This window comes from Salmo salar, chromosome ssa29, assembly GCF_905237065.1.
Source record: "Salmo salar chromosome ssa29, Ssal_v3.1, whole genome shotgun sequence".
Lineage (NCBI taxonomy): Eukaryota > Metazoa > Chordata > Actinopteri > Salmoniformes > Salmonidae > Salmo > Salmo salar.
The window spans coordinates 10,732,960-10,745,513 of NC_059470.1; the positions used below are offsets into that span (position 1 = coordinate 10,732,960).

Below are 12,554 nucleotides of genomic sequence, written 5' to 3' on the forward strand. Positions count from 1 at the left end.
TACCCCCAAGAATGGTTAAGGTTAGGAATGGAGGCTGGGGGTGGGGGAGCTGATCCTAGATCTGTACCTGGGAAAAACGTCACTCTGAGCGTAGGCTTTCTGTATGGGGCTGTCTGATTCCCTGTCTTTAGTAGACATAAGTCACATGACACCTGTTGTGAGTTGGTATGTTATTGTTTTCATTCACTAGTGCATGTAATGACTCACTGAAAAAAAGCGACCTTTTCTCTTAGCTCTTTGAAGTAGATTTAGCTATTGTCTGGGAGTTCACATGTCTTGTAGGATTGCGATAGGCCATACCCATTTTATAAGACATTGAAACGTTGTGGTCACAATCCCCAAGCACCGTAGCAGATCAGCACAGTTTGGTATCTGTAGATGGGTCCCGCTGCAACATCGAGAGCATCCTGACCGGTTGCATCACTGCCTGGTACGGCAATTGCTCGACCTCCGACCGCAAGGCACTTCAGAGGGTAGTGCGTACGGCCCAGTACATCACTGGGGCAAAGCTGCCTGCCATCCAGGACCTCTACACCAGGTGGTGTCAGAGGAAGGCCCTAAAAATGGTCAAAGATACCAGCCACCCCAGTCATAGACTGTTCTCTCTACTATCGCATGGCAAGCGGTACCAGAGTGCCAAGTCTAGGACAAAAAGGCTTCTCAACAGTTGTTACCCCCAAGCCGTAAGAGTCCTGAACAGGTAACCAAATGGTTACCCGGACTATTTGCATTGTGTGCCCCCCCAACCCCTCTTTTACGCTGCTGCTACTCTGTTTATCATATATGCATAGTCACTTTAACTATACATTCATGTACATACTACCTCAATTGGCCCGACCAACCAGTGCTCCTGCACATTGGCTAACCGGGCTATCTGCGTTGTGTCCCGCCACCCACCAACCCCTCTTTTTCATCATATATGCATAGTCACTTTAACCATACCTACATGTACATACTACCTCAATAAGCCTGACTAACCGGTGTCTGTACATAGCCTTGCTACTCTTATTTTCAAATGTCTTTTTACTGTTGTTTTATTTCTTTACTTACCTACACACACACACACACACACACACACACACACACAATATATATATATATATATATATATATATATATATATACCTTTTTTTCGCACTATTGGTTAGAGCCTGTAAGTAAGCATTTCACTGTAAGGTCTACACCTGTTGTATTCGGCGCACGTGACAAATAAACTTTGATTTGAAATATTCCCTATTCCCTACATAGTGCACTACTTTTGACACATTTGGGACGCAAACTGTGTGTAACTCGCACATCCCACCCACTGTGCTGCTGGATTCAGGAATGCATCATCAATGGAAACGGTCTTGTGGGCAGTGTGAACGGTGGCTTCCACGGAGCCTAAATCTCTGAGTCACCGCGGCGAGCAGATGCGCACTGACACACACACACACTCAAACACACTCAAACACACACACAGGCGTAATTGAAGCCCTCCACCCACTGTCCTTGACATGGCTACAAAAAGCAGGACTGAATAATTGCTTCCCCCTGTGGTTTGTGGGTAATGATGCATTTCCCCTCCTCTAGTCTATACAGTAATTGTATTTTGGGCCCTGGTCAAAAGGAGTGCACTATATAGGGTATAGGGTGCCATTTGGGATGCAACCTACGACTGTACTATCTACCTACCTATATGGCCCTCCCCAAGGCAGATGCAGTACAATAGACCAAATACCGCTGTTCTTTTCTCCTACTGTACGTCAGAGACAGAGCAATCAGCTAGAGGAAGTCCAGAGCCAGGGGTAGGATGATTGATGGCCTTGTACTGTATTTTCCCCTTGCTCTCTCTGTCATCACCAGGATTCTTTTTTTATCAGGAGGGACACGGGTATTGTACCACGGGGTGCCTTGAAGCCACTCGTGTGCATCTGAACAGGATTCAGAAAATGTGTGTTAAGAAAGCAGGTTCCAATCAGGCAGAAATACAAGGAAAGAACAGCATGGTATTGCAACCTTCAGAGTGGGATATACAATAGAAAATACCAGGACACTTTCCCACTGTGGACATTAGGAGATGGAGGTATTGAAGTATTTTTTTTTCCATTCACTGTGCCTGACTTAGCAATAGGTGCCGGTACTCATTTTGGGTGCCAGTACTGTTTTAAGCTATATTTACACTGCTTAAAATGGGCTGTTTATATATATATTTTTATATATATTTTATATATATATATATTTTTTTTTTTACAAATAAAAACATTTTTATATAGTAAACACTTGGCCTTCTCTTGATTTAGTGAAATAATTAGCACCCCAGTAGTGTAGGGGTTCTATCCTCCAATCGGTGGAAGGAGAAACCAACTTTTGAGTGTTATGGAAGTGGCTAGTCTTCAGAGGTGTAAGGATAATTAGGAGTCTGAAACTTGGGTATTTGGTGCAGTGTTAGGTGCAGGAACTTTTAAGCTAATATTCTATAAGAGGTGCAGGAACTCAAGTAGTAGTTCATTTAAGGTGCTGGAACGCACTACCGGTGTGCTCCAGCCCAAGTCAAGCAGCAGTGGTAGAAAAAGTACTAAATTGTCATACTTGAGTAAAAATAAAGATACCTTAATTGAAAATGACTCAGAATTGAAAGTCACTGAGTAAAATACGACTTGGGTATTTGGTTTTAAATATATTTAAGTATCACAAGTAAATGGAATTTGTAAAATGTACTTACAGTTGAAGTCAGAAGTTTACATACACCTTAGCCAAATACATTTAAACTCAGTTTTTCACAATTCCTGACATTTAATCCTAGTAAAAATTCCCTGTCTTAGGTCAGTTAGGATCACCGCTTTATTTTAAGAATGTGAAATGTCAGAATAAGAGTAGAGAGAATGATTTGTTTCAGCTTTTATTTCTTTCATCACATTCCCAGTGGGTCAGAAGTTTACATACACTCAATTAGTATTTGGTAGCATTGCCTTTAACTTGTTTAACTTGGGTCAAACGTTTCGGATAGCCTTCCACAAGCTTCCCACAATAAGTTGGGTGAATTTTGTCCCATTCCTCCTACCGACTTCAACTGTAAGTATCAATAGTAAAAGTATAAACCATTTAAAATTCCCTGTATTAATCAAACCAGATGGCACCATTTTTAAAATGTATTTTTATTGACAGATAGTCAGGTGCACAATCCAACACTTAGATTTCATTTACAAACGAAGCATTTGTGTTTAGTGAGTCTGCCAGATCAGAGGCAGTAGGGATGACCAGGGATGTTCTCTTGATAAGTGTGTGAGTTGGACCATTTTCCTGTTAAAATGTAACGAGTACTTTTGATTTCCAATTAGATAGATTTGACATGGCAAACGGCAACTGTCACCTTCCAGTCTGCAAACAACTGGATATATTGCCTACCCATCCATCCTTCCATGGGGCGGCAGGTAGCCTAGGGGCGGCAGGTAGCCTAGGGGCGGCAGGTAGCCTAGGGGCGGCAGGTAGCCAAGGGGCGGCAGGTAGCCAAGGGGCGGCAGGTAGCCAAGGGGCGGCAGGTAGCCTAGTGGTTAAAGCATTGGACCAGTAACTGAAAGGTTGCTTGATCGAATCCCCGAGCTGACAAGGTAAAAATCTGTCGTTCTGCCCCTGAACAAGGCACTGTTCCTAGGCCGTCATTGTAAATAAGAATTTGTTCTTAACTGACTTGCCTTTTTAAATAAATAAAATTAAAAAACCTTGTCAAAAAGGTTCTGATGAGGCTTGAGCAAGACTGCGTAAAGAGTGAGAGAGAGAAGAGCGGAGAGGGTCTTCATGTAGTCTAGGTCAATAATGTAGCACATAATTGTCGGATCTTATGAATCTCCATCCCCTCTCATCTCACTCAATAGGGATGTGCTGCATCCACCCTCATACGCTTGTACCATATGATTACTTTATTGTAAGTTTCAAACATAGAAATGCATTTTGTGAGGTCATCAATATGCACCGATGTGCCATTTTTGGCCGATATCGATATCCAATATTTTCTTTGCCAAAAAACTCGATAGCGATATTTATTTATTTAAAATTCGTAGTGGCCTTTTAAGTTAAATAGTTGAAACACACACTGACCAAAAAGTTATTTTGTTGGCATTTACGTATGTCAACATTACCAGTAAAACATAATCAAAACCTATTTCTTTCACTTGCTGTGTTGTTTTGTTGTTCATTTGTTCAGTCGTTTCATTCTCAACCAGTATTTCATCATACATGTCAAGCAGTGAAGTTTCAGCTCTGTCTGTCTGTGGCCTCTTCTGTCGTGGGTCCTCTTACTCGGTGCACACTGCCACTGTGTCCGTTTCCATTTTGTCCAGCTGTGTCTAACATTTCACGTAAACCCTGTTTCTTGTCTGCATCGACGTAGTGGCCCTTATACCTAGCATCGAGCATGGTGGCGACACAGTAAAGAGGCTCAGAGAGAATGCCACTGAATCACTTGTTCACAGCCTCTAGTAGAGTACTTTTGCAAGTTTTAACCCGACGGTCTGTGTTGGCAATTTTGTTGAGCAGGCGTTTCAATGCCATGACAGAGGGTATCACGTCTGCTGGAGATGCAGTTGATGAGCTTATTTCTCGAGTCAGTTGTTTGAATGGAGCTAGGAGTGTGTTCATGTTTACAAGTTTCAAACATGTTCTCAAATGCCATTAAAATGGCAGCAGCGGTATGAGAACCAGCACATTCTTGAGCATGCAATACGGCTTTCCTCAGTACGAAATCCTTGTCAACCCACTGTGCTGTCAGACTCAGCATGCTCATGGGGCTGACATCGCTGGTCCAATTGTCAGTCGTGAAGCTAATAGCAGTGACAAGTAGCTCATGGATGTGCATTTCACCAATACTGTGTAACTCCGGTAGGGCAACATCTGAAAAATAGTGCTTACTTGGTAGTGTGTACCGGGGCTCGAGGTGCTCGACCAGTCGGCGAAAGCCAACATCATCCATGACAGAGAACGGTTGATTGTCAAGGGCAATGAATTCCATGATCTTGGCTTTAATGGATTTCGCCTTTGAGTTGTCTTGCTGAAATGTTCTTACTCTTTCAAATGACTGCTCGACTTGAAATTGTTTAGTTGTTGGAAGTGTGCGCTTAGTTTTTTTTCTGCTTTTGTTCTAAGTAGTCACTGAACGTCTGGGGGTGATGCACTTTCAAATGAGTAGTTAGGTTTGTGGTATGAAAGATTTCACTTTTTCCCCTCGGGAAATATTAGCAGCACAAACGTTGCAGATGGTCTTTTTATTATCTTGTTTTGAAACTTCAAAATAGATCCACACAGCAGACATTGTGGGCTAGGTTAGGAATGCTGCGTTGCACGTGTAGTGCTATATTTTTCGTGGCGTCATTACGTCATCTACCTACGTTATATAGGTATGCAGGTCAGCTTTGACATCGGTTTTGCACATTGGCGTTAAACTGGTCATCGGGCCGATGCCGATATTGGCCTTTTTAGCTAATATCATCCGATTCCGATATGCTTACCGATATATCATGCATCCCTAGTCATCAATACACTACAGTACAACATAACACAATGCAAAACCGCTGGAACATTTAATGTAGAAAGTCTTGATAGACACAGTTATGGACCATCTCCACCACTTCTCTCTCTAAACCCCCTCTACCTCCTCCCCTGTGCAGGGTTGTCCCTGCCCCGGCCTCCCGAGTGCCCCCCTGCAGCAGTACTCCGTGGCGTTGGCAAGGCCAGGAGAGATGGGGCGCAAGCTGGACCTGTCGGGCTTGACGGACGATGAGGCAGAGCACGTGCTGAAGGTGGTGCAGAGGGATATGAAGCTGAGGAAGAAGGAGGAGGACAGGCTCAGGTGAGCTGGGGAACTGGGGGGATTGATGTGGGGTCGGGAATGCAGGATGGGCCCCCCCCCCATTGTGTTAAGAGGGATTTGCTGTTAAGATATTTGAGGACATGTACGATATTTGCTAACATTTTACTCCTGTGTCAACCAATTTACCACAAATTAACGAAAATGTGGTGCCCCCAGGACTCTACCTGGTATACGATCCCCCTTTAATACACACATTTTTGCTGATAGCTGTGCTATCCTAATCTGTGACATACCTACCTGACTTTTTCTGAGTTTGGGGAAAGATAGTTGTGTTGATGCTTCTGGATGTAAAGAGGGAATAAGTTGTGACTGTCTCTTACGCCTAGTCAGACTGTGTGGATGTCAGATACTGTAGGGGTCTCGGGGTCAGGTCTCAGAGTGCCTCAGAATGCTGTTCTTCTTCACACACCCCTGAGAGATAGTTCCTTCTGTCAGATGTGACAGGCTTCCTCCCTCTCCTCCTTCTCCTCTGGTCCCTCTCTTCACATTTCCTCCCGACCTCCATCCCTCACCCTCTGACAGGCTGTAATTACAACAGGGGCATATTCATTCCGGAAATCGTTTACTGTTTTTAAGAACCAAAAGGAGGAAAACAGAGCAAACCAACAGTTTTCTATTGGACAAATTCCGGTAGGTCCCGCCCCGTTTCGTTCCGTTTGCTTCCGTTTAATAAACGTTTTGCAACAGAGTCGGCGTGATGATTACACCCCAGTCTTACTCCCTCTCCTCCTTCTCCTCCCCCTCTCCCCTCCATCTCTCCCCCTCTCTCTGTGTGACAGGCTGCAGCTAGGGGATACAGTGTTGTGATGTTGACAGTCTCCTGTGGGGAACTGTCATCAAATGTATTGGCAGATCAGACCGTCTGGTTTGTGATGCATCAGCAAGCCCATGCTTCGAAGATCCTGGTGGATTGCCTCGTGCCATTCAGAAATGATTATACAGATCTATCAAACTGAATATGGAAATACGTGTACATATTTGAGGGTTGTCAAGTTTCACTTCCTACAGCAGTTTATTTTTTTGGTAAAGTATTATGCTCCCCTGTCCCCACGTTTGATCAAGAGCCCAATAGTGTTTTTCCACTGTATTGCAGTAGCTTTTTACACTTCTTGACAGTTTTATCTTATAGGCCTATCATACTACAGAACACCACAGGGATGACCTGCCACGGAATGATGTGTATTGGAATTTTTTCAGTTGGTTATATAATAACGTTATTATATCTTGCGTTGCCAGACTCTGTAGTCTCACATTCACTCTGCTTACGAGGGTAGGGCTGAATCAAGGATACATTATTATTGACCAGACAGCAGGCAGCTGAGGTTTTGAGTCAGCTACACTTCTGGGCCTCGTCTAATCAAGACTGGGCTACAGCTGGCTCGCTTCTCCATGAATTACTGTGAGATACAATATTTTCTCTCTTGCAAACTCTTTCAAATGATCAAAAACAAAGAAATCTTTGAAAAACACAATGTCGAGCCAATATTGGTGTTTCTCCCCATTTTAAAAGCTAAATGGATGTAAGGATGTGAAAACATGCACATTTTCATTGGCAATACAGGGGCTCATGAAATAAATAATCAAGGTAGCTTAGTTGGAGACGCAATCTGGAGCAAAGTGTTTTGAAAGACTGTGTAACTGTCTTAAATATACTAGAAGCCCACTGACAACAAACTGAGTTACGTCCTTTGTTTTCTTTGTTCGATTTGGTGTCTATATTCTTCCGAAAAGTAATTACGTTTAGTTTCTCTGTAGACTCTCTCTCTCTCTCTCTCTCTCTCTCTCTCTCTCTCTCTGTTTCATAACAGAATCAACGGTGTGCAATAATCTTTGCTCTCGAGAAATCGATTGTTCCCAGTCGAGGGCTCGCTGAGCAGTGCTGAACACCCGCTCAAATTCAGTCACATCTATCACTCTCCTGCGGTTGAGGTTGGTTTGAGTGCAGGGAATGCTGGGAGCTCCATACAGTTAGGTTCAAGTGCACAATAATGTCTTAATGGCAGTGATTTCATTTTCAGGGGTCCACTTCTTTGGCACAATGACTGAGGCCAATGCATCTCAAGAAGCAGACCACATGCACAGTCAAATCACACCGACTGGGACAAGTGTGTTCTCTCATTTCATGGCTGTTTTACATTATGAATGATTCTGATTCGACTTGGATTTTCAACCCTAGCAGAAAATTGTGTGGTAATCTGCGTGACAATCATCCAGAGATGTCTATGCTGTATTAGAATCACAATGACAGTTAATAGAAATATGGTTTGGTGTGTCTGCTAGTATAAATGTACAGTGCATTCGGAAAGTATTCAGACCTTTTCACTTTTTCCACATATTGTTACAGCCTTATTCTAAAATGATGAAAAAAACTATATTAAATCCAATCTACACACAATTCCCCATAATGACAGTGAAAACATTTTGTATTTAATTTTTTTTATACAAATTTAAAATGAGAAATACCTTCTACATAAGTATTCAGACCCTTTGCTATGAGCCTCAATTGAGCTCAGGTGCATCCCTTTTCCATTGATAATCCTTGAGCAGTTTCTATAACTTGATTTGGAGTCTACCTGTGGTAAATTCAATTGATGGGCATGATTTGGAAAGGCGCACACCTGTCTATATATAAAATCAAGCCATGAGGACGAAGGAATTGTCTGTAGAGCTCCTAGACAGGATTGTGTTGAGGCACAGATTTGGGGAAGGGTACCAAAACATTTCTGCAGCATTGAAGGTCCCCAAGAACACAGTGGCCTCCATTCTTAAATGGAAGAAGTTTAGAACCACCAAGTGCTGGCCACCCCACCAAACTGAGCAATCAGGGGAGAAGGGCCTTGGTCAAGGAGGTGACCAAGAACCTGATGGTCACTCTGACAGAGCTCCAGAGTTCCTCTGTGGAGATGGGAGAACATTCCAGAAGGACAACCATCTCTGCAGCACTCCACCAATCAGGCCTTTATGGTAGAGTGGCCAGACGGAAGCCACTCCTCAGTAAAAGGTACATGACAGCCCGCTTGGAGTTTGCCAAAAGCACCTAAAAGACTAACCATGAGAAACATGATTCTCTGATCTGATGAAACCAAGATTGAACTCCTTGGCCTGAATCCCAAGTGTCACATCTGGAGAAAACCTGGAACCATCCCTATGGTGAAGCATGGTGGTGGCAGTATCATGCTGTGGGGATGTTTTTCAATGGCAGGGACTGGGAGACTAGTCAGGATCGAGGGAAAGATGAACAGAGCAAAGTACAGAGAGATTCTTGATGAAAACCTGTTCCAGAGCGCTCAGGACCTCAGACTGGGGTGAAGGATCAACTTCCAGCAGGACAATGACCCTAAGCACACAGCCAAGACAATGCAGGAGTGGTTTCGGGACAAGTCTCTGAATGTCCTTGAGTGGCCCAGCCAGAGCCCGGACTTGAATCTCTGGAGAGACCTGAAAATAGCTGTGCAGCAGCGTTCCCCATCCAACCTGACAGAGCTTGAGAGGATTTACAGAGAATAATGTGAGAAACTCCCCAAATACAGGTGTGCCAAGCTTGTAGCGTCATACCCAAGAAGACTTGAGGCTGCAGAAGGTGCTTCAATGAAGTACTGAGTAAAGGGTCTGAATACTTATGTAAATATGATATTCCTGTTTTTTTATTTTTCACAAATATGCAAGCATTTCTCAACCTGTTTTTGCTTTGTCATTATGGACTATTGTGTGTAGATTGATGAGGGATTAAAAAATATATATTTTAGAATAAGGCTGTAATGTAACAAAGTGGAAAAAGTCAAGGGGTCTGAATACTTTCCGTGTGTGTGTGTGTGTGTGTGTGTGTGCGCTTTCATTCAACCGTCATTGATCTATTTGTGCCGGGCACCTGCTTAATAAGAAGGATCAACCCAGAATTCCACATTTCACAATGTTCCAAGTGACTAGGTTATAACACCAAAAAACAAAGCCGGTTGTTTTCCTTTTGATATGAAACACAGTCATAAGGAAAGTACTGTTGTTAACATTACATTAATAATAACAAAGCTATTGTACCTATGAAAACAGTAGCAGATGGTAGTTTGGTTGTTTCATGGTGTCTTCCCCCAAACAAACGAGGGCGAAACCCCCCAGGGGTTTTGCCCTCCATGCGTGGCTGACATTTGTTTCTTCTTTCTTAAATGACGCCAGCCCGTCTGAGTTATAAAGTGTCCCATGAATCCTTCACAAGGCTAATTAACAAGTCTCAGCTGGCACTTTGAATGCTCCATTTTAATTTCCCTAGTGTTGTCTACTAAGAAATGTTTAGAAACTTAATTGATATTACCTTCTGTCAGATAAGTACTGGCCTGTCAGAAAAATGTAAATATTCAAAAGATGTGCATGTAATCAAACCTGGGTACAATCTCAGCTTTCCTGGACGAGTGAAGTTCTGCAATGTAAGTCCCGGGTTGACCTCAACAGTGAAATGAAGTGACTTCTTAAACGTGCTACGTGTTTCTACTACTACTGCTGAAGCTGAGTTTTGTCATTGATTGTAATGCCAATGAGTTAAATTGTTTAGAATGGATTGCTACTGTATGTCAACATTGTTAAATATTGGCATGCTCAGTCCTACAGTATATTTCCGTTGAAAATGCTTGATCAAACAGCACTGTGAGCTGTTGCATCAAGATGTGTTCCATTCTCTGATTGAGTGTGATCATTTTGACCCAATTAGGATGTACAGTTACAGCATTAGCTGTCCAACCTCTGGCCTGTTTCCACCTTCCACACTCCAGCCAGCCTGCTGGAGTGTGTCTCATTAAACCAGCACAGGGAATAGAGTCTTAGCCCCAGAGCCCAGTCAGAGATGGATTGCTTAATAAACAGCACTATGACTCCCAAGGGCCAGGAGGAATGATAAAAACAACTATCCATCCACCACTCTTTGTTTCCAAGCTTCTTCCCAGATTTTTCTCTCTTCTTTGCTTCTGCCTGCGGTAGCAGTAATTACTTCTGGAGATACAGGAGATTGAGCCATTAAAGGACTCTGCCTTTTCCTGACATGATAACGCCAATTACTCTCCCCGTGCTCCGTCTTTACCCAGCTCAGAGACAATGCTATTAATGAGCCTTGACAAGTCTGTCTTTACCGCCGTCGACGAAAGTCAAGTGTCTGCATTTTACAATCCTTTCTGTGTGAAGCTTGTGGTCCATGCAAGGTAAAAAATAGCATTATGATTTAACGATGTCTGGTGGCTAATTTGCTATTCCTTTGTCCCGTGTAGACCGATGCCTTTCCTCTCTCCTCTCTCTCAATTAAAACCTGTTGGGGCTCGGGGGCAGTATTGAGACATTTTGAAAAAAATATGTGCCCATTTTTAACTGCCTCCTACACCAACTCAGAAGCTAGGATATGCATATTATTAACACATTCGGATAGAACACACTCTGAATTTTCTAAAACAGTTTGAATGGTGTCTGTAAGTATAACAAAACTCATATTGCAGGCAAAAACCTGTGAAAAATAGATCCCAAAAAAATGTGAATTTTGTGACTGTACTATTTAGTGTCATTGTTTTATAGATACCATAGTGAGAAAGGATTCATTTCGCAACACCTACGGCTTCCACTAGATGTCAACGATCTTTATAAAGTTGTTTGAAGCGTCTATGATAAACAGAGAGCAAATTACAATCCAAGGAAGTTGACATGTCATCACTTCATTTTTTTGCGCCTGCGCATAAATCTGAGAAGCGTGAGTTTGTCATCATTGTTTATCTAGACATAGGATAGGTTGTGTGAAAATATTACTGATGTTTAACGTTAAAAATGGACCAAAAGATTAATGCTAAACAACATTTGACATGTTTGAACGAACGTAAATAGATTATTTACTAGGTTTTTTTAGCTTTTCGGCGTGATTTTACACTCCCCCCACCACGTTTTGTGGGAGCATAATGAACGCTAAGTACTTGGTGTTATTTGGACATAAATTATGAACTTTGTCAAAAGAAACCACATTTGTTCCGGACCTGGGATGCCTTCCGGACCTGGGATGCCTGCCTTCTGATGGAGATAATCAAAGGTAAGGGGATATTTACAATGTTATTATCGATTTTAGATGATGCTAACTGTATAGCATAGCTTATTGTTCTTAGCATAGCACCCCGTTTATTGCAAAATGTGATTTCCCAGTAAAGTTATTTTGAGATCTGGCCATTCGGTAGCAATTACGAGATGAAAATATATTATTCTTTGAATGACAATATTATAATTTACCAATGTTTTCGAATAGTAATTTAGTTATGTTCACCGGAAGCATTTCAGAGAAGAAAAAAATCTGAATTTCACGCTACTGTAAAATGCTGTTTTTGGATATAAATATCAACTTGATGGAACAAAAAATGCATGTATTGTATAACATAATGTCCTAGGAGTGTCATCTGATGGAGATTGACAAAGGTTAGTACATAATTCTAGCTGGTTTCTGCTTTTGGTGACGCCTGACCTTGAATTGAAAATGGATGTTTGTACTTTTGTGGCTATGTACTGTCCTAACATAATCTAACTTTATGCTTTTGCCGTAAAGCCTCTTTGAAAATCGAACAATGTGGTTAGATTAAGGAGATGTTTATCTTTTAAATTGTGTAAAATAGTTGATTGTTTGAGAAATTGAAATTATTAGATTTTTGATGTTTTGTTTTGCCTTGTTAGCAATCCCGACTCGGGGTTCATTGCTAACCTG

At 42.2% G+C, this 12,554-nt stretch overlaps 1 protein-coding gene across 2 annotated transcripts in view; it reads left to right on the top strand.

Annotated features, from left to right (window-relative positions):
- myripb (myosin VIIA and Rab interacting protein b) overlaps positions 1-12,554 on the top strand; it is a 181,998-nt gene that overhangs the window by 13,669 nt on the left and 155,775 nt on the right. For both annotated transcript variants that reach the window (XM_045710516.1, XM_014180725.2), the window contains exon 2: positions 5,643-5,824. In XM_045710516.1, the coding sequence (XP_045566472.1) occupies positions 5,715-5,824 (110 nt within the window). In that variant the 5' untranslated portion in view covers positions 5,643-5,714. The remainder of the gene's footprint in view (positions 1-5,642; positions 5,825-12,554) is intronic.